The 21982-nt window shown below is 38.4% G+C and overlaps 1 protein-coding gene across 4 annotated transcripts in view; it reads right to left on the bottom strand.

The window, feature by feature from the left end:
• Nucleotides 1-21982, bottom strand: part of CC2D2B (coiled-coil and C2 domain containing 2B) — a 96834-nt gene that overhangs the window by 64107 nt on the left and 10745 nt on the right. For 2 of the 4 annotated variants that reach the window (XM_058697291.1, XM_058697292.1), the window contains exons 1-5: nt 15361-15492; nt 9358-9567; nt 7993-8090; nt 2415-2555; nt 174-282 (exon numbers count right to left, since the gene is read on the bottom strand). In XM_058697291.1, coding sequence (XP_058553274.1) covers nt 174-282; nt 2415-2555; nt 7993-8090; nt 9358-9567; nt 15361-15456 — 654 coding nt within the window. In that variant the 5' untranslated portion in view covers nt 15457-15492. Of the gene's footprint in view, nt 1-173; nt 283-2414; nt 2556-7992; nt 8091-9357; nt 9568-15360; nt 15493-15590; nt 15728-16033; nt 16233-19785; nt 19870-21982 lie in introns of those variants that run through there. The other 2 variants (XM_058697294.1, XM_058697293.1) reach the window with 2 other exon arrangements.

The following is a 21982-nucleotide window of genomic DNA, read 5'->3' as shown; positions in this document are numbered from 1 at the left end:
TTACAATATAAGTTCACTGCTTAAGACAAGAATTCTTGAAATTACACATTTATTTCTTAGGTTTGTCATTTTGTTGGGTAACTGTTACAAATACCAAGATTTCCTATTCTACCAAACAATTAAATGTTATAACCAGCAAAGAGGAGTTGAATGTTATTTTGAAATATAAATACCTCCCATTTATCCCCATTCTTAAATGCTTTTCCTTCAGTTTTCTTCTGAGTCTCAGACATTTCTAACAGTTCTTCTTGGTTTTGCTCATCACATTTATTCATTTTTACCCTAATTGATAATAAACATAATTATTTGAAGCAGAAATAATGGGACTACGTGAGATCTGTTAGAGGTGTTCTTAACACATATACACACACACGACCAATCTCTTACAACAAATAATTGTACACCCCAAGAACATTAGTAGTGAGAGTAAAAGTGAGTGGTGAGCAGGCGGTATTGGTCTAGAACTGCTGTTCTGAACAAACTTATGGCACCTCTGTCTCTCCTTTTCCGCCCAGGGGCTCATAATGCATGGGCATATCAGACTGGTTTAAAGGAATGGAGGCAAGTCAGCAAGTTTATGTGAATTCAGAACTCTACGAAAAAGTTTCATGCTGGGTTAGGTTCAGAAACTGTCAGAAGCTGGGGTGCCTGGGTGGCTCAGTCGGTTAAGCTTCTGACTTAGGCTCAGGTCAGGTCATGATCTCATGGTTTAGGTCATGATCTCGTGGCTCGTGGTTCGTGAGTTTGAGCTCTGAGTCGGGCTCTGTGCTGACAGCTTCGAGCCTGCTTCAGATTCTGTGTCTCCCTCTCTGCCCCTCCCCCTGTCACACTCTGTCTCTCTCTCTCTTTTATTTATTTATTTATTTATTTATTTATTTATTTATTTATTTATTTTTTTAAATTTTTTTTTCAATGTTTTTTATTTATTTTTGGGACAGAGAGAGACAGAGCATGAACGGGGGAGGGGCAGAGAGAGAGGGAGACACAGAATCTGAAACAGGCTCCAGGCTCCAAGCTGTCAGCACAGAGCCCGACGCGGGGCTCGAACTCACAGACCGCGAGATCGTGACCTGGCTGAAGTCGGACGCTTAACCGACTGCGCCACCCAGGCGCCCCTCTCTCTCTCTCTTAAAAATAAACAAACATTATAAAAAAATTAAAAAAAAAGAAAAACCACAAGAAGCACTTTTGTTAAAAACCACTGTAGCAGGAAAAAAAAATCAACAAAGTAAATGTCTTTCTTAATAGGCTGAAGTTACACTAATTTCTTAGTTTTGAAAAAGACATGGGTTGTGGGGAGGGAACTAGTGATTTCAATGTATTCACACACAGCTTAAGTGATTAGCAAATACAGATTTGAACTGTAACCATCTCCTCCACTAACCATGTTTTTATGACTTATACATTTCACCTAGGAGTATGATTGCTGGGTCTATGTGAGGCTTTGTAAGAAAAGTGCCGAACTGTTTTCTTTCTTTTTTTTTTTTTGCCAAACTGTTTTCAAATGGCTGCACTAATTACATTCTCATCAACAATTAATGAATAAGACTTCCTGCTGCTCAATATCTTTTTTTTTTAATTTTTTTTTTTTAACATTTATTTATTTTTGAGACAGAGAGAGACAGAGCATGAACGGGGGAGGGTCAGAGAGAGGGAGACACAGAATCTGAAACAGGCTCCAGGCTCTGAGCTGTCAGCACAGAGCCCGACGTGGGGCCCGAACTCACGGACCGCGAGATCATGACCTGAGCCGAAGTCGGCCGCTTAACCGACTGAGCCACCCAGGTGCCCCTCAATATCTTCATCAATATTTGTTACTGCCTTTTTAATTTTGTCTTGTTTTGGATTTTAGCCATTCTAAATGGTGTACAGTTATCCCGCTGTGGTTTTAATTTACATTTCTTTACTGACATGCCATGCCACGCTGAGCATCTTTTCATGTGTCCATTTACCATCCATGTGCCTTCTTTAGTGAAGTGTCTGTTCAAATCTTTCACCCATTTTAATTTTTTTAATAATGTTTATTTATTTTTGAGACAGAGAGAGACAGAGCATGAGCAGGGGAGGGGCAGAGAGAGAGGGAGACACAGAATCTGAAGCAGGCTCCAGGCTCTGAGCTGTCAGCACAGAGCCCGACGCGGGGCTCAAACCCACAAACCGTGAGATCATGACCTGAGCCGAAGTCTGACTTAATCAACTGAGCCACCCAGGCACCCCAATCTTTTGCCCATTTAAGAAATCAAGTTGTCTCATTAAGTTTTAAGGATTGTTCAAGTATTCAAAATACAAGTCCTTTGTTGACGACATCAAGTAGATGTCTAGCTTCTGGATTTTCTCCCAGTTACTGTAAATGTCCAGTTATTCATGGGCAGTTCCTCAGGAGACTTATAAGAACAAACAGAGTAGCCACTCACCTTTGAAACTGTAACTTTACTGGGGTGCTTGTAAACCTTTGCTGTTGTCGGAGGGATTTTATTTGTTTCCAAGTCCGTGATATACTGTGTAATAGGGAGAAGTCTTTTCCTCTTTCTAAATCATAAAGCTGTTTTGTATTACTATAACAATAATGGTAGATCAAAAATACGTTGGTCATTAATAGAAATCATTAAAAATGGCCTGGAATAATGTACTGATGAATTGTTCTGGATACCCCCACCTTATGATTTTTTTTGCATTTTACCCACGTCTTGATATAGCTATAGAAATTCCACTTAGAGATTAATTCCTTTACCACTGGAAGATTTTTCACTATTCAAAAGTGCCCTGCTAAAATCCAGACTTTTCCAGATGTTCTGGTCATTCTACAGTGTATTTATTATACTTTTTTTCCAGATCAACAATTGAAACTATTGCTTCAAATTTAGAGGTACTTTGCTGGATGGGGTAGTGATCATATGATTTGGATATTGGTTATCTACAGTTTTTAAAGATGCCTCTTCTGTTTTATGACTTTGCAAACACATTATTAGTATGACAAATTACACTGACTTTCTAATGTTAAGTCACCCGCCCTTGCATTCCTGGAATGGTCCCAACAACTTCACTGTATTAATTGACAGAATTCTGTTTAGCATGTTTGTAACTATGTTCATGCGTTAAATTGGGTTGCAAGAGTTTTTGTATTAAGTTTTGTTTTTTTTTTAATTTTTTTTAACGTTTATTATTGAGAGACAGAGAGAGACAGAGCATGAACATGGGAGGGGCAGAGAGAGGAGGAGACACAGAATCCAAAGCAGGCTGCAGGCTCTGAGCTGTTAGCACAGAGCCAAACGCAGGGCTCGAACTCACAAACTGCGAGATCATGACTTGAGGTGAAGTTGGATGTTTAATCAACTGAGTCACCCAGGTGCTCCTCTAATCAATTTTGCTTTATATATTTTGAAGCCATATTATTATACGCATATATGTGTATATGTGTGTATGCATATATATAAATACATCTTAATTAAACTGCATTATTTTGATGTACCCTTCTTTATACCTAGTAAAACTTTTTGCCTTAAAGATCTATTTTACCTTATATTAATATAGCTATGCTGGCTTTATTTTGTTAGTGTTTGTATGGTATTTTTTCCCATTATTTCTATTCCCTAACTTTTTATATCTTTATGATCTAGATAAGTCACTTATAAATAACATACAATTAGATTTTAGTTTTGGTATTTTTCCTCCTTTTAAAAAAATTTATTGAAATTTAGTTGACACGCAATGTTACATTAGTTTCAAGTGTACAACATAATGATTCAACAATTCTACAAGTTATACTATACTCACCACAAATTTGTCTAACATATGTCACCTTACAACACTAGTACAATACCATGTACTGTATTTTCCATGCTGTACCTTTCATCCCTGTGATTTATTCATTCCATAACTGGAAGCTTGTACCTCCCACTCCCCTTCACCCATCTTGTCCATCCCCTACCTCCTTCCTCTCTGGCAACCACCAGTTTGTTGTCTGTACTTATGGGTCTGTTTCTGCTTTTTGTTCATTTATTTGTTTTGTTTTCAGATTCCACATATAAATGAAATCATGGTATTTGTCTTTCTCTGTCTTACTTACTTCACTTAGCATAATACCCTTTAGGTCCATGTTGTCACAAATGGTAAGATCTCATTCTTTTTTATGGCTCAGTAATATTCTGTGATATATGTGTGTATGTGTCTATGCGTGTGTGTGTGTGTGTGTGTACACCATATCTTTGTTCAACTATTGATGGACACTTAGGTTGTTCCATATGGATTTTGTTTTCTAAATTCTAATCCAGTCTACCAACCTAGACAAAAATGGAGCACTTAGCTCATTTAGATATATTTAGGTTTAACTCCATTTTCTTTTATGTTTTCTACTTGTCTCATATGTTTCTATGTTCCTTCTTCTCTCTTTTCTTGTCTTCTTTTGGATTGTTTGAATATTTCTTTATTGTCTCATTTTCCTCTCCTATTGATTTGAAAGCTGTATTTTCTTTTAGATGTTGTAAGTTAAAATCTGAGCCCTTGATTTATCAAAGTCTAATATTAAGCTTTACTCTTACTCTCCTTCTGAACAATGCAAATATCTTTAATTACTCTTATCCTCCTCCATTCTTTACTCCATTCTACAAGTGATACATTTGAACTCTCTCTATATTTTTATACCCATGAGACACCATTACATCACTTGTTCACTGAGAATTGCCTGAATATTTACCACCTTTATTGCTCCTCAATACTTCCTGATTCATTTTTTACTGTAAGCTCATGTTCCTTAGAATTCCAAATCTGTGAAAATCTCTGAGCTAAGGTTAAATTTGTGCTCTTCCAGAAAGAATATTTATTGGCTTTGCCAATTGTCTGCTGTCACTACTAATCTGGGGCTATTTTAAATTCAGTTCTACAAACTGAGGGTTGATGGGGGGTGGGAGGGAGGGGAGGGTAGGTGATGGGTATTGAGGAGGGCACCTTTTGGGATGAGCACTGGGTGTTGTATGGAAACCAATTTGACAGTAAATTTCATATATTAAATAAATAAATAAATAAACATTAAAAAAATAAATTCAGTTCTAAATCTGATATTTTAGATCACATAAGTACTATGAAGTCAGATTATAAATCTGTATGAATGCTGGATTGTGGTTACGAATTTTCAAAGGAGCATTTTCCCCCTTCTGCCTAGTGACAAAGTCCAAGACAAATTTTTTTGTCATCCTCTTTATATTCCCCCTTCATGAGGTTTAACACCCATTATAGAATGATCTCTTACTAGACTTTCCAATTAAGTTGACCTTCGCTTTCTTTATCTTCTACTTTTGGTACTCCCTGAAGCCATCTGAATGATAGCTCAAGGTTACTAATATTTAACAAATATCCTCAGCATAAAAGCTGGCTTTACCCCTCTCTAATTATTATGAGTTTTCCTTTCAGTTTGTTTTTGGCTTTTGCAGATTCCTTACTTTTTGCCATTTTGGGAATATGTTTATAAAGATAACATTCATATTTTATCAGACATTTTTAGTTGTTTTCATTAAAAGGGCCATTCATGAAATCTAGTCTACCAGAAATAGAAGCCCATTGCCATTTATTCATTCAGCAAATATTCACTGAATGCTTACTACATGCCAGGCACTGTGCTAGTTAAGAGGGATACAAAGATAAACAGATATACTCTCTGGGTTCAAGAAGCTTACAGACACGTAAACTAACCAAAGCAATAAAATGTTATAGGTGTTATAACAGAAGTCCACACAGCTAGAGTGTGGGCATAAATAAGAGCTAAAAGGCAATAGCAGGGGAAAACTTAAGAGTATGTGACACTCAATTCAAATCAACAAACACATAATAAATATCTATTATGTGGTAGGGAATATTTTGGGTGCTGATAACTAATATCCCAACAGGGAAAAATCCAGAACAAGTAATTACAAATATAATGAATATTATGAAAGGGGAAATATGTAAATACCATGTGAATATACAAAATAAAGAGAGAGAGAAAGAATTTAATCTAATCTAATGGGCAAGTGAGAGCCTCCCTGAGAAACTTGAAATTGAATAAAATGCATATGTTGCCTAAGTGTCAGGTAGAAAACAATAAAAGAACCTTCTAGAAGCAAGAGGCATTAAAACAAGGATACTTAGATATTAGACAACATAGTCCATTTAGGGCGCTCAACTATGAAATTCCAAAGCAGAAAGCCCCTAATATGAAGCTTGAGAGGGAAGCAGGAGTCCGGTTACATAGGGCCTTACAGATCATGCTAAAGCTATTGAATTTTATTGTGAAGGTAATAGGAAACCACTAATGTGGCTTGTTTATTTAGAAAAATCACTTTGGTTTCAATACGGAGCATGGCTTAAAGAGAGGTATTCTAGGAGACTGAGTAGTCAGGCTATGAGATAAGCACCTGAAATAAGGCAGAATCAGTGGGAATGTTTACTGTTTGGAGGTGAGGGATGAGAGGAGAGGCAAGAAGGGGGTTCATGAATGACTTACAGCTTTCTATCCTGGGTACCAGCTCATTGTGGGTATCAGGCACATAAAAGGTTAGATAGTCATAAAAGGTTAAACATATCTTTTCTAATGGAAACACTGTTTTTCAAATGTCCACAAACTACTCTTTGCAGCATTTCAACACCACTCTAAGAATTTTCCTGAATGTAAATCTATTACATTGCTTTTTTTCTGCTCTGATAAAGCAATGATATCTTCAATGACCCTCCGACACACACACACACACACACACGCACACGCACACGTGCACACGTGCATAGTGGTAGGCCCTTATCTACCATCATCAGATCCCATCTAAAGCCTACTTTTCTCTTTTCTTCATTAAAGCTTACTTGCTCTGTGCCAATGTCTGTTCTTTGCCTTTAATTTTAGTTAATCTTATAAATAACACCAGTTTATGGTTTTGTAAATACTGGTGGCTTCTATTTATTCATTCATTCATTCATTCATTCATTGATTCAAGTAATGTTTATCAAGAACTCATTATGTGCCAGGACTTGTGCAAGGTATATATCAACTTTCTCAGGTAACATTGTTTGTGTTTAACTAGATTATTCTAGGAAACCAATTATTTAAATTGACTGTTGCTTCTAGAGTCTGTAGAACCATGTCAGGTCAATGGGCAGGGAGTGAGGGAAATTCTTTATCAAGTCACTCTCTTATATAGACATTTATTTTATCTTTGTGCATAAGTGAACTTTCTATACAATAAGTACCTCCCAGTGAGATTTCTTGCTTTTGGAGTGTCCTTGAGACGTACTTTATTTAGTTATTTCATACTTTCCTAACTTATCTTCCCAACTACTCTATAAGCTGATGGCTCCCAACTTGTACACCATGTTTTTTTTTTACAGGGATCCTTAAATCTATACGCTCTTTGAGTAATGTCTTTACCTGAATTAATTGATATATCTTGTACATACGTATACATGGATTAATTCTCAAATATATACAAACACTTGAGACTAATATGTTCCAAAAAATATTAGTGAACTCATGGTGGTTTTTAATTAGCATGTGTTTTTTTTAAATCAATGGATATTAAAATTACAACTACTTTCATGTGACACTTCTATGAAATATTTTTACAAAAATTTTTTTTTTCAAAACTGGGTCTTAAGGAAGGGTTGGAACCATTTCTGTAGTTGTCTAAAGAGTGGGGACCTTGTATTTTTCTTATTTTATATCTTCCATAGCAAGTGCAATACTCTAAGGAGTTTCTTTTAAAAAAATTTTTTTTTCAACGTTTTTTATTTATTTTTGGGACAGAGAGAGACAGAGCATGAACGGGGGAGGGGCAGAGAGAGAGGGAGACACAGAATCGGAAGCAGGCTCCAGGCTCTGAGCCATCAGCCCAGAGCCCGACGCGGGGCTCGAACTCACGGACCGCGAGATCGTGACCTGGCTGAAGTCGGACACTTAACCGACTGCGCCACCCAGGCACCCCAAGGAGTTTCTTAATAAATTCTTGAGAAATACACGAATAGTCAAAAACCTACCTTATCTGCCAATAATAATCTTGTAAAGATTTTTTGGTTAGCTGACTTATTTCCAAATTTTCACTTGCTAATTTGGTAGCGTCTCTCAGTGCTATCAGCTACAACAAAGAAAAGAGCTTTTTAGTACATTTCATCCACTGTCACCAATACTCCAATTTCTCTGAAGGTCTAGGCGTGTGCAGCAGAAGCACAACTGTATAACCTTTTGTGTATTACTGTCTTATCTTCCAAAATATATTTCATATAAGTACCTTGGGGCAGAACTGAAAATAACCTCAATACATTATACCTATGGGCACCTGGGTGGCTCAGTAGGTTGAGCATCTGACTTGATTTCAGCTCAGGTCATGATCTCACAGTTCATGGGACTGAGCCCTGTATCAGGCTCTGTGCTGACAGCACACAGCCTACTCAGGATTCTCTCTCTCCCTCTCTCCGTTTTCCTCCCTCCCTCTCTCTCCCTCTCTCAAAATGAATTTAAAAAAGAAAGAAACATTATACCTAGAACCTTCTAATCAGTTCATTAATTAATGTAAAAAAAATGCCAACCAATTAAGATGGCATATTGAGCACAGGAATCTACCTTATCTTCCACAGTTACATTGGGGTTCTTCCATGGTTACAGAAAAGATATGTTTATCTGTCTTTGTCCATATCTACTGCCAACATCACATCCATATCTATATATGTATATTTATGACTGCATTTATATCTATACTCTCTATAAAAAATAAATGTATAACATAGGAAAACAAGAAAAAATAAAATGAAAAGAAAAAGATATACTGAGGAAAGTATAAAGCAGAAATATCCATAGAGAATATCTTTAGAGAAATAAAACTGGAGGAAACTGTACCCTTAAACATGCATAGGAGAAATCTGTCACAGGGACAGTTTGTAGGAACTCTAAGACTAGAATCAATTAATATAAACGTTTACTGGAAGAAATCAGAGAAGATCTCAACAAATAGGAAGACATATGATAGTCTTGGATAAGGAAACACAATTTTTATAAAGATAAAATTTCTTTTGAAACTAATATAATAATATGCAATCACAGTAAATACGGTAATAGAATTTTAAAAATAGAAGTTGACAGGCTAATTCTAACACATGGAAGATCAAATCTTTAAGAGCATACAAAAACATCCTAGAAAAAATGAGGAGTCACTTGTCCTACTGCATTATAATTTAAGAATTAAATATAGTAATTAAGACAGGGAAGGACTAGGGGCACCTGGGTGGCTCAGTTTGTTGAGCATCTGACTCTTGATTTCGGGTCTGTGATAACTTGCTCTGCATGACTTGTTTTCTCTTTCAATATTAAATGGTCAACTCTATAAATAGAATAAAAACCATTCTCACCTTCTCATAAAGCAGCTGAGGTAAATTCTGTTGCTGCCTGTCCTGAAAACACTCATAAAGTTGAAGCAGCCTAGCACATAACACTTGTTCTTGATTGAAGAGAGGATGATGGCTGAACTGCAAACCCACAATGTTAAGATCTAATTGATACATTTCCCTTTGACCTTCCATTTTGTTCCTCATAGAACTTTCCAGATCAGGTTTCACTGCCTTTTAAAGAAAAATATGTACATAATGTTAACTTTATTCTTTGTATGTCTTTTGAAATTATAAGTGATTTTTCCTTATAAAAGTAACACATTAACTGTAAGAAAATGAAGGGATACAGGAAAGCAATAAATAATTTGCTTTTTCTTCCTTGAAATTGATTATGGCCCTTGATTTCATAAAATATATTTATATTGCATCATTTTAATCATCTTTCTATAAATTAGTGTCACATACCTTATTGTTGTGTGCTGGTAGAAGTTAGACTTTCAAGTTATAAGCCCCACAATGATTTCCTATAGAAACATTATGACAAATGGTCTGTTTAGGTCTGTTGGGTCAATAGTTCGACTACCTGATGATCTCTAATAGTCATCCATGGGCCAGAGTTAAGTGGTAAACCCTTATTAAAACATTGTTCTTATGTGAATATATTGGTAATGCCCTGGAAAATCCCCTGGAGGGGCCTGGACCCTCAAAATAAATGCTACCTAACAAGGAGACCATCTTTTGTTATACATGAGATTGTCTCCACGTGTATACCAAACTGCCCCTAAATTAGCTGAAGTCTGTAAACCTTAACCAATATACCAAATGATTCAATTATGTTTTAGTACACTATTCTGAATTTAAGTACATGTGTTTGAATATGCACGTGACTAGTTTTTACTGATGTAATTTGAGAGAGTTAAGGGGTTACTCAGCATAGATAGCCTAGTTCACGAATGCCTAGCCACTCTCAATAAGATCCATGACTGCATCCACCTAAAAAGGAGAGCTCGAGCCCTCTTTCTGGATCAGTCTGGTGTAATAGGATGTGCTTCCCAGTCTGTGCCATTGTTATTACAATCGCTGTTACACTGAAAAATTGCTGTTGTACCTTTGACTTGGTGTGGCAGACCCAGTGCTTCTCAAGGACTGTAGGTTACCAGTATGATGCCTACATTTCTCCCTATCTACTCTCTCCTGAGCCAGGAATATTCCCCTATTTCCTCACTGGCCTGAGGGGAGGCAAGAGAAGAGCCATAAAGTTTGTTTTGTTTTGTTTTATCCTTATCTTGTAAGTCTCTATGTTCTATGTAAGGACTAACTCAGAGAAGAAAACCTGTTCTTGATTCCACTTATAAGATTTAGTTAATTGGTAGTAAAATGGTCATCTACCAGGCAAAAATACCAATGAAATAAACGGCTTTGGTATTAAGCAACCAAATTATAAATAAACTTTTGAAGATCAGAGTTCCTAAGCTAGAGATGCCTGTTTTATTGAGCAGATTCATCACTGGTCAGTTAAGTCAGAGGATTAAGAGAACTTCTAGAAGTAGGTAAGTGTGTTAGACCAAAAGCACAAAGATCTAGGCAACAATAAATCAAAGGCTGGATAAATGCAAAAAAACATCCAAGCTGGCGACAAGTATAAAATCTATGCAAACGCATAAGAGGAATGTTGGAAGAGGGAGTAAAGGGCATAGTCAAATGGTCAGGCAAAACTACGCAGCAAACAGGCAAATAAGGCCTGGGGTAGAGGAATCTGGCAGAGGCAAGAACAAAGAGAGGACTTTGGTATTTGGGCAGCTATTACCTGTGCTTCAGTCACCCTCATATTTCTTTTATTCTGGTGAGAAACCCCAAATGAGTCTTGCCTCCAAGGCTAGCTGGGCTGAGTAACAAATGTGGAGAAGATAAAAGGGGAAAGCAGGCAGAAGCATTTGGCTGACACAAATTCCAGAACATTATCTGTTAAGGATGCTACAGAATGAATTTGAAGACTCAGTTTAGATGCTTGGTGAAGTGACATTTCCATTTACTTCCAAGTCTAAGAGTCCATGAGATACTGAAATTGTGCTTGGATAAAGCGAGAACACAGGCCTTTGAGGAAAAAGGTACTTGTTCAGCCCAGTGGTTTCCAACTTGGGATTATGGTGGTTACAAAGGTTAATCTGGATGGTGGTTAATATTTCTCCAAAAATTATACATTTTGCATTTATTTGTTTTCATACAATTGTTCGTTCATTCATTCAGCAAACTGTGAGTTGTTTCAAGGATCTCTCTCTCTAAGAAGAATCATCTCAGATAATTATGTCAAAATATCTGTGCTTTATCCTCAGCAATATTTAGATAAAACATATTGTCGCTATAAGGTGTAAATGCTATGCCACATAAGAGCAAAGAACAAGATGAGATAAAATCTAGGGGTTTTCCCTCTTCCCTCTTTCATTCTTTCGTTTTTATTTTTAATGGATATGGATTTTTATAGTAACCAAACTGGAAAAAACAGAAAGACAATGCAATGTTGGGTGTGTATGTGTGTTGGGGATGGAAAGCTCATTTAAAAAATGTCAGTAAATGTGTAATATTATAAATTAGGATAGGGCAGAGACGTTACCAGTCTCTCATGGTGTGACAGGCACCATGCAAAAAATAATATTTTCCAAGATTATGGCAGTCAGCTGATGTCTTTCTCTTCTGATGTATACTAGGACTATAAAAGTTGACATCTACTGAGGTTGCATTACAAATAATACAAGCACTCATTGAGTGTCTATTATATGCTAGGCATTTGGATATGTGTTAGCAATTGATTTAAAAAAAAAAAAAGGAAAGAAAATACCACTCTCTTCAGTCAAGCAGGAAAGAGATTAGGTAAACAGAGGATACAGATACAGATTGAACCTTAACAAAACTGCAACCCAGTCTGAAATCAATAAAGTCTCGAACTGGGTTAAGATTTATTATCCCCACTCAATATGCCTAACAAAGGAAAGGACAGAACCTTTCTGAAAAAAAGATATCATCTAGAGCTTTTATAACTTTTCATACATGTTTTGATACAATAAAAAGCCTTTTAAAAAATAGAGTAAAAGTTTAAAAAACAGAGTTAAAGGGAAAATACATGAAAAAATGGGAGTATTCTAGAAGAAAACTGGAATATATACATAAGAATCAAATGTCAAAAGAACATTTTAAAGCTAAAATTATACTGAAAATATCTGAAATTAAGAATTCATTAGACAGGTAATTCTGGGAATACCATGGCAATATAGTTTTACATATTCCCAAATCTCTACCTTTAAAACAGGCAGAGACGGATGCCTGGGTGGCTCAGTCAGTTAAGCATCTAACTTCAGCCCAGGTCATGATCTCACAGTTCGTGGGTTCAAGCCATGCGTCAGGTTCTGTGCTGACAGCTCAGAGCCTGGAGCCTGCTTCAGATTCTGTGTCTGCCTTTCTCTCTGCCCCTCCCCTGCTTGTGCTCTGTCTCTCTCTCTCTCTCTCTCTCATGTTTAATGTTTAAATAAACACTAAAAAATTTTTAAAAAATAATAAAAATAAATAAAACAGGCAGAGAAACTAGATAGCAAAGCTCAAAATCCATGGACAAGATCCATAACAAAACTAGATCTCAAGAATCCTCTGTGAAACTCAAAATATAAGTGGATGGAGACAAACCACTGACAGTAAAAAGACCTGCATGGTATTGGTGATTGTGTGGAAGAGAAGCACAATGAAGCCATTGAAGGCCCTGACAGCAGGAAAACCCCAAAGGGCCAACAGATATTCACCAGAAAGTACAGCATCCCAACTCGGAAACAGCAGGTAAAATTGGAAGAGGTTATATCTACTCCAACTGCGGGTGAGTGCAAGGGGTTTTGCTAAGGACTACAGGGCCTTAGAGGCACCTACTTCCTAAGAAGTTTTGGGACAAGTCTTCATACTAAAGAGAAACTGCTAGGAGTGGAATACAAATTGAAAAGGCCGGGGATCACAGAGATTACAGAAAGAGAAGGTACAGAAAAATATCTAGGAAGAGAAACACAGCCAAGAAATTTCAGAAATCCAGCCACTATATATTTTTTTTTTTTAATTTTTTTTTCAACGTTTTTTATTTATTTTTGGGACAGAGAGAGACAGAGCATGAACGGGGGAGGGGCAGAGAGAGAGGGAGACACAGAATCGGAAACAGGCTCCAGGCTCCGAGCCATCAGCCCAGAGCCTGACGCGGGGCTCGAACTCACGGACCGCGAGGTCGTGACCTGGCTGAAGTCGGACGCTTAACCGACTGCGCCACCCAGGCGCCCCGATATATTTTTTTAACCCTACACAAGAACAATAGAGTTCTGTGACATTATTAGAAAAAGCTTTCTAGGAAAGCCAAGCCTTTTCTCTAAAAGTTCAGGAAAACTAATTTAATATAAAATGAGTAGTAGAAAAAAGGCTCAAGATTAAATCTATAGAAATAAGAATAATGAATAAACAGTAGAATACTATCCCCACTGACAAAGTACAACAGAAAGACATCCAGAAACAGATAAAAATAGAAATGTACTTCCAAATGAACGAAAAGTATTGAGAAAAATTGTATGACATTAAAGAACATAAATCAGAATTAGAAAAATAGAGAAATCAGGTGACAGACGGAAAGTGACAGAAAGAATTAAAAATAAAAAATAATTTAGGGGCGCCTGGATGGCTCAGTCAGTTAGGGGTCCAACTTCAGCTCACGTCATGATCTCCCCATCTGTGAGTTCAAACCCTGCACAGATACTGCATGGGATTCTCTCTCTCCCTCTCTCTCTCTGCCCCTCTCCCCTCAAATAAATAAATAAACATTAAAAAAAAAAAAAAGAGCAAAGCAACAGAGGGAGTAAAGAATAACATCCTGTAAGTATTTTTAGTATTATTTCCACTTTGTATCTACTTATAGCCAAATCTCTTATTTATGGAATAGTTAAGGCAAGTGAATGGGCAACTGAGTCTTGTAAACAGTTCTGATTTAAATTTTTCGGGCCAATTTTTTTATGTTTATTTACTTTTGAGAGAGAGAATGTGTGCGCATGCCTGTGGGGAAGGATCAGTGAGAGAGGGAGATAGAGTATCCCAAGCAGGCTTTGCGCTGACAGCACAGAGCCTGATGTGGGGCTTGAACTCACTAACTGTGAGACCATGACCTGAACCGAAGTTGGAAGCTTAACCAACTGAGCTACCCAGGCGCCCCAAACCAATTTTTAAATGTAACTATTTCTGTCTAAGTATTTCTTCTCTTAGGTTAATGGACTGCTAATTTTCACATTGTCTTGGAATACATATAAAATTTGTTTCTTTGACTGTAATATATATTCATTTTTAAAATTTAGAACAGAGAGGGGCGCCTGGGTGGCGCAGTCGGTTAAGCGTCCGACTTCAGCCAGGTCACGATCTCGCGGTCCGTGAGTTCGAGCCCCGCGTCAGGCTCTGGGCTGATGGCTCGGAGCCTGGAGCCTGTTTCCGATTCTGTGTCTCCCTCTCTCTCTGCCCCTCCCCCGTTCATGCTCTGTCTCTCTCTGTCCCAAAAATAAATAAAAAAAAAACGTTGGAAAAAAAAAAATTAAAAAAAAATAAATAAATAAAATAAAATTTAGAACAGAGAAATAAAGCAAAAATAATCCTATGCCCTACAAGAGATAATTAATTATTAACTTTGATATATTTTTCCACTTTTAATATATCTACACATGTATGTGTACACTTAGTCATTCATTGATTCATTTATTCTTTATTCTTATAAAATTAGGATCACATATAACTTTGCATTCTGCTTTTTTCTCACTTGGCATTTTATTTTGAGCATTTCCTCCACATCACTGAATGTTCCTCAAAAACATAATTTTCATGACTATTTTACATTTCATCATAGTTTTGCCATTTATTACTAGATTTACTAATGTCAATAAAGGGTGAATTAACACCACAAAGACATAAGTTACCATTGATATTACAAGAATTCTTTTCACCATCATTACAAATAAACTTGCCGGTTACCTTTCTGTATATGGTCTTTAGTGCTGAATTTAAAGATCCCTTGCTTGTGTTTAGCCTGAAATTCCACGATTGTCTGATGGGTGAAGGTAATGACATAATTTCTCCACTTTCTTCAAACCAACTCTTCCCCTATCAAAAATATTCGAGAAACAGAGTAACATGGTATTTCGCTAAAAACAAACGTCACATACTCTGAATGAGTGATGTAACTTGGTAGCTGGCGTACTTGCCTCTTCTACAGTAAGTAGGCGATTTTCCATTTTGTTGCAGGTCTTTTTATAGATTTCTGGTTTTCTCTGAATATAGAATCCTTCATCTTCTAAAATGCGTGGCATCATATCTTTTGGCAGTTTACGCTGGTTGGGCACTTCATAACAAAACCTTGATATTACTCTAAAGTCCAAAATCCTAAACTGGTATTGACTAAACAAGAAGCAAAAGGTAATTATCATATCCCCTACCACTAAAGTCTAGCAGGAAGTCTAAATGTATACATACAATGAATGAGCTCTTTTAACCAGTTTCCTTAAAGTCAGAGAAGACATGAGGAACAAACACAGAAAACTTCCTCTAGTTTTAGCTCGGTAGTTTGTATCTATCCAGCATACAAAAAGCTATTATTCTACCATATGATTCATTCATGACTTAAATATTTCATTGTAAGGAATTTTACCTGGAGAATTACTTGGCACAAAAATGTTTGCCTGTCGTTTTCTGATTTGTTCTTGATCAACTTCATATTCAGCAGCTTTTACTTCAAGTAAATCTGGAAAAATGACTTCCTGCATAAAATCTTCACCTTGGTCTTCAGCAAAACTTTGTAAATTATCATCAAGTGAAAAATGTTTGGGATAGCTGTCATTTACTGATCTCTGTTGAATACCAAGAAGAAAAATAAGTAAATGTGCTGTCCCCAAGATTAATACATAGATAAATGAGATGTATTGGGACCTTGCTGTGAATTGTCTTTCTGATCCATGCCACCTAGTTCAAGTTCGAGCTGAAACTGTTACAATAAAATTTCATTGAACACAGAGGAACTCATTTAAGGCTTAACAATATGCAGTATGATTTTTCTCTATCCCTTCTTTGCAGTTCACAATGAAAGATTACTGGAATAGAACTATAATTCAAGCCCTTCCTCTCTCATGGAGAATGTCCTGAGATATTGGATTATGATATTTCAACCACTGAGAACTCAGTTGTAGGGCAAAGTTCAGAGACATCAGGTCATGCAGTCTTAAACTGCATTTTTTTTTCACCATTCAGGAAGGTGACCAGATCACCTTCCTGGTCTTTACTGTGCAGCTCACAGCCGAGCAGGGTCTGTGCTGTTAGTGTTATGTGACAGGCAGTATGAGGTCAGAAGCATCCACCTAATTTTCCATGCATAAGTGTAGATGGATACACTTGAGTATGGTGTGGTAGAAAAGAGATATCACTGACTCCCCCTGCCCCCCATGTCACAGGAACATGTCTTGCTGATTGTGGTGTGATAGGCAGAACTGTCTGAAAATAACCTTGGACCTCACTTTGGGCTGTCTAGACAATATATTTGGGACCAGGACTCCCCTTTCTCCCAGCAGGAAGAAACTCAACCTCCGACAAAACAGTGGCTTTCTTCTCTCTGTGATGAGGAAGTCATCAGGGCAATGGCTTCTCCAGACAGCTCCTCTCAACTATCCAGACCTAGGAGCACCTGGGTGGCTCAGTTGGTTAAGCATCTGACTTTGGCTCAGGTCATGATCTCACGGTTCATGAGTTTGAGTGTCGGGTCAGGCTCTGTGTTGAAATCTCAGTGCTTGGAGCCTGCTTTGGATTCTGTGTCTCCCTCTCTCTCTCTCTGCCCCTCCCCCACTCGTGCTCTGCCTCTTACTCTCAAAAAAAGATAAATAAATAAACATTGAAAAAAATTTAAATAATCCTAAACCCGGACTCACTGAAGTCCAAGTAGCTGGTCTGCCTCACTGACCTAATTGCTCTCCTGCCTGTCCTCCAAGAAGGAAAGCAGCCAGGGGCGCCTGGGTGGCGCAGTCGGTTAAGCGTCCGACTTCAGCCAGGTCACGATCTCGCGGTCTGTGAGTTCGAGCCCCGCGTCAGGCTCTGGGCTGATGGCTCGGAGCCTGGAGCCTGTTTCCGATTCTGTGTCTCCCTCTCTCTCTGCCCCTCCCCCGTTCATGCTCTGTCTCTCTCTGTCCCAAAAATAAATAAAAAACGTTGAAAAAAAAAATTAAAAAAAAAAAAAAAAAAAAAAAAAGAAGGAAAGCAGCCATAACCAGAGTACCTGACCCTGGTATACTCTGCTGGCTGGCCTTTCTCTTGTTTTCCCAGAAAAGCTCATTCTTTAACCCATATTGTGAGACTCCAGGACGTCAAATGACTTGGCAGAGCATGCACATGTTTGAAACTTATTCAGCATCCGTTGGACCATTCACTGAGTGCCTAATACGTTTCAGGAAGAAAATAAACAAATAGATAAGGGATATATGTTGGGTGGTGACAAGTATGTTGAGAAACAGAAAAGCAAGATAAGGGGTTAGAGAATACCAGGCCAGGTGGGTGGGGCTACTACTGTAGACAGAGTTGTCAGACACAGTATCTTAGATTATGTATCACTTGAACAGAGACCCAAAGGTAGTGAGAGAGAGAGAGAGCATGAGGATAAGGGAAAATCTTCCTACACAAATAAAAGGTAGAAGTCCTTGAGGCAGAAGCATGCTGTGAGGAATAAGAAGGAGGCCAATCTGGCTGGAGTTGGGTGGGAGAAGGGCAAAGTAGTGAGCAATGAGGTCAGAGAGGTACCAAGGGGGCCAGGTCACATAGGCCTTGGAGGACTTGAGGTTTTGTTTTGAGTGACACAGGAAACCATTAGAAGGTGTAAGCGAAAGCATGGTCTTAGATCTTAACAGGATCACTCTGACCACTGTATGATACAGAAAATAGCCTGTTGAGGTAATAGTGAAAACAGAGGGTGACACTGATAATGATCCAGATGAGAGGTTATGGTGACTTAGACTAGGGTTGTACCAGTGGGGGTGGTGAAAAGTGGGTCAGATTCTAGGATACTTTGAAGGTAGAACCAATGAGATTTGTGATGAATTGGATGTGAGGTATATTGTCATTTGTTTATTTATCTTCTTCCTGTAACACATTAGGCACTCAATGAATGTTCCAATGAGTGTTGAATAAATGGGTTTCAAACATGTACATGCTCCGCCAAGTCATCTGACCTCCCAGAGTCTCATAGTATGGGTTAAAGAATGAATTTTTCTGGGAAAACAAAAGAATACCCGTATCCATAAAAGAGGATCCAAGGATGACACCAAGGTTCAGCTGAGCAACTGGAAAATGGAATGGCCATTTACAAATATGATTCTATTCATATAAAAGTCCGTGTCCGTGCAAGTATGGGCATAAGCATAGAGAAAGATGTGGAAAATGATAGTGGTTTCTCTCAGAGCAGTGGGATTTCCTGTGATTTTCAGTTTCTTCCACATGTTTTCTGAATTTTTAAAAATAATGTACATACTTTCTTTAAACTTTTAAAAGATAAAGCTCTTTTTATTGTAGAAAAAACAACAATAACAAAGAAGGACCGAAAGGACCGGGGCAGGATGCAGAGAAACGGGGGTGGAAGGGAAAGGGAAGCAAATCAGAATGCAAATGGGTGTCCAAGAGGGACTCCTGAAGCCTGAGGGATTAGGAAACAGCTGAGGGGTGCCAAGAGACACTAGGTCCAGTAGTGCTGGGGGAGAGGACCAAGGAAACTGCAGAGACTGAAGGCAGAGAGGAGTTGGAGAAAGGGTAGAACAGAAGCAAGCAGGGACAGCGGTGGGGGGATGGCCACTCAGGAGACGGGGAAAGACTCGTGAGACTAACTGGTACCGGAGGAGAGGACCACTAGGGAGTAACAGGAGGCTGAGGAGTTTGGAGAGAAGCGGAAGAACTGCTACAAATTAGAAGAGTCCTGGATCAGACCGGGAGGGAGGGAGAATCAGTTATCCACGGAGAGTAATGGAGATCATGGAGAACAGCGTGGGACACTTGGAGAGAAGGACAGGAACAACAAAAGAAAAAGAAAACACGGGTTTTGGAGGGAAAGCCGGTGCTTTCAGCTCTATTGATGTTTAACCCTCTGTGCCTGAGCTTCCTTGCCTATAAAGTAGAGATTATAGTAACACCTGTCTCACACGATTAGGATGAGGATTGGATGATATGGTCCATATTAAAAATTCAGTATAGCATTGGGCATCCAGTAAGCACTCGATCGATGTTTAGAATTATTATTTTGAACATATTCTTAATTAAAAGAGAAGAGGGTGACTCAGTAATAAAAATTTCATCTCCCATCCAAGTATTTCATTCTATGCCTTTAATAAAGAGTTCATTGTCCTGAGGCACAAGAGGAAGGGGAACAAATCCAACCTGCTCTGAACACCGGCCTGAATTGGAGCCTTCGTCACCACGCGGCATGAAAAACCAAAGGCCTTCATCGAATGAGACTTCAGTCTGTGGATTAAACAATGGTAAACCAGTATTCAGGGTGGAAATACTTTTTTCTGCTTCCAAGTGGAAGAAAAACTTTTGTGTAATGTGGTAAACACTAATTATTATCTTAGTCGTGAGCAAGGAGCACCAAGAGTCTGTTTGGTTCATTATGTTTTTTGGTTTTTGTTTTGAAGGTTCTGGTAACTGCAATAAGAAACGGAATGATGTAGAGCCCAATTCTTCTGCTTCCCAAACTATCTCTTCACTACTAAGAGTAGGAATACTACTACGAGTACTAATACTAAGAGGATTACCTTACAGTTTGACCAAAATGAAGGCACAGGGCAAACTCTTTTTTCTCCCAGTTTTTGGGTGCTCTGATGTGCTAACACACGAGTACCACCGCAGGGCATCTACAGTCTTTGCGGCTATAGGTAGTTCAAAGTATTAAAAGGGGCATATTCTTAGTTATAAGTTTGCTGATAAATAAGCTCTCATTTTTCAATACTGTCAAGTCTGAATCTTTTAAATGTAAATCACCGTTTCTTTCTCACACACATATTAAAATGAACTGTTTGTAGGGAGATTTGGGAGAGGAATTAATTCCATAATAAAAAATAAAACTCAGGGGCACCTGGGTGGCTCAGTCAGTTAAAGGATCTGACTTCACTTCGGCTCAGGTCATGATCTCACAGTAGTCATGAGGTGGAGCCCTGCATTGGGCTCCCTGCTGTCAACACAGAGTCTGCTACAGATCCTCTGTCCCTCTCTCTTTTCCCCTCCCCCGCTGGTGCCCGTGATCAATCTCTCTCTCTCTCTGTCAAAACTAAATAAACATTAAAAAAAAAAAAAAGTAAAACTCATAGTTACTAGAAGCCAAATAACTTTAAAATATGTAAAATACAAAGTTTACTTTATACCTTGTTTGTATCTACAATGCAACTGTCACATTAACTTTAAAAGTTATTCACCCTGGGGCTCCTGGGTGGCTCAGTCAGTTCAGCATCAGACTCTTGATTTCAGCTCAGGTCATGATCTCACAGTTCATGAGACCGAGCCCCACATTCAGGCTCTGTGCTGACAGCGCAAAGCCTGCTTGGGATTCTATCTCTCTCTCCCCCATCAAAATAAATAAATAAACTTTAAAATAAAAAATAAAAAATTCACCCTGCAACAATGCTGCATATCTAAATTGTCAGTATACACTTTACTTCCCTTCATCTCTGCTCATTGCAAAACCACTTGCTAAAATCCTCAACTTCCTGAGCAGATATTTCTATCTAGTGGTTGGTATGGAGAGTCTGAGAAGCCAATTTCTCCTCCTTTGAATGCATAATTCTGTAAGTTAACTAAAAATCGTTAAATCATACACTTAAAATGAGTGAATTTTTGCAACATAAAGTTATCTCTATAAAGCTGTTTTAAAAAGTGTAAAGAGGGAAGGGTTAAGATGGGGGACCCTGGACTTTCCTTGTGCCTCAAACACAGCTGTATTGCGGTCAGATCACTTGGAACACCTAGGAAATCGACCTGCCGACTGGCAGAAGGATCTCCACAGTTGGAGGGACACAGCGTGGTAGGTGCGAGGTGCATGGAAGTGAATTGGGGGAGAGAAAAACAGTGGTGCCACGGAGGGGAGGGAACCCTTTCCATGGAGAGACCAAAGGGAGAGAAAGAGAGAGAGATTGAGAAAGTGTGGCATCAATTTCTCACAAAAGGAAAACCTCTCTGGACCACAGACTGGGGAGCAAAAAGTGCTGAGTTCCACAGGGTTGTTTGTCTGTCTGTCAGTGTGTTTGTTTGTTTTTCACAGGGTTTTTTTTTTTTTCCACAAACTTCAATTGGAGCTCAAACTCTGAGGTTTTGGAAGTGCGCAACTTTCTCTGGAGCAGAGCTGTGACATGTGCTCCTGGGGAGGAGGGAGCTATCCCCTGAGTGCATAGTGTGGTACAGAGATTTCTGGGGCGCATTGTGAGAGAACATTCCCTTTCCTGGAGTACTTTTGGAAGAGGGTTTATTGCCTCCCCAAGGACAAAAGACCCTAAGGGTGCCAGCCAAAGACCTTTCATCAATAGGGCACAGAGGTGCATCCAGGGGGACATAACCTCTGCTACTTTTAGCAGTGCTACTCCAT

The sequence above is a fragment of the Neofelis nebulosa genome, chromosome 13 (assembly GCF_028018385.1).
Source record: "Neofelis nebulosa isolate mNeoNeb1 chromosome 13, mNeoNeb1.pri, whole genome shotgun sequence".
Classification (NCBI taxonomy): domain Eukaryota; kingdom Metazoa; phylum Chordata; class Mammalia; order Carnivora; family Felidae; genus Neofelis; species Neofelis nebulosa.
The sequence above is the reverse complement of the archived record's forward strand: the minus strand, read 5'-3'. Positions and strand labels throughout refer to the sequence as shown.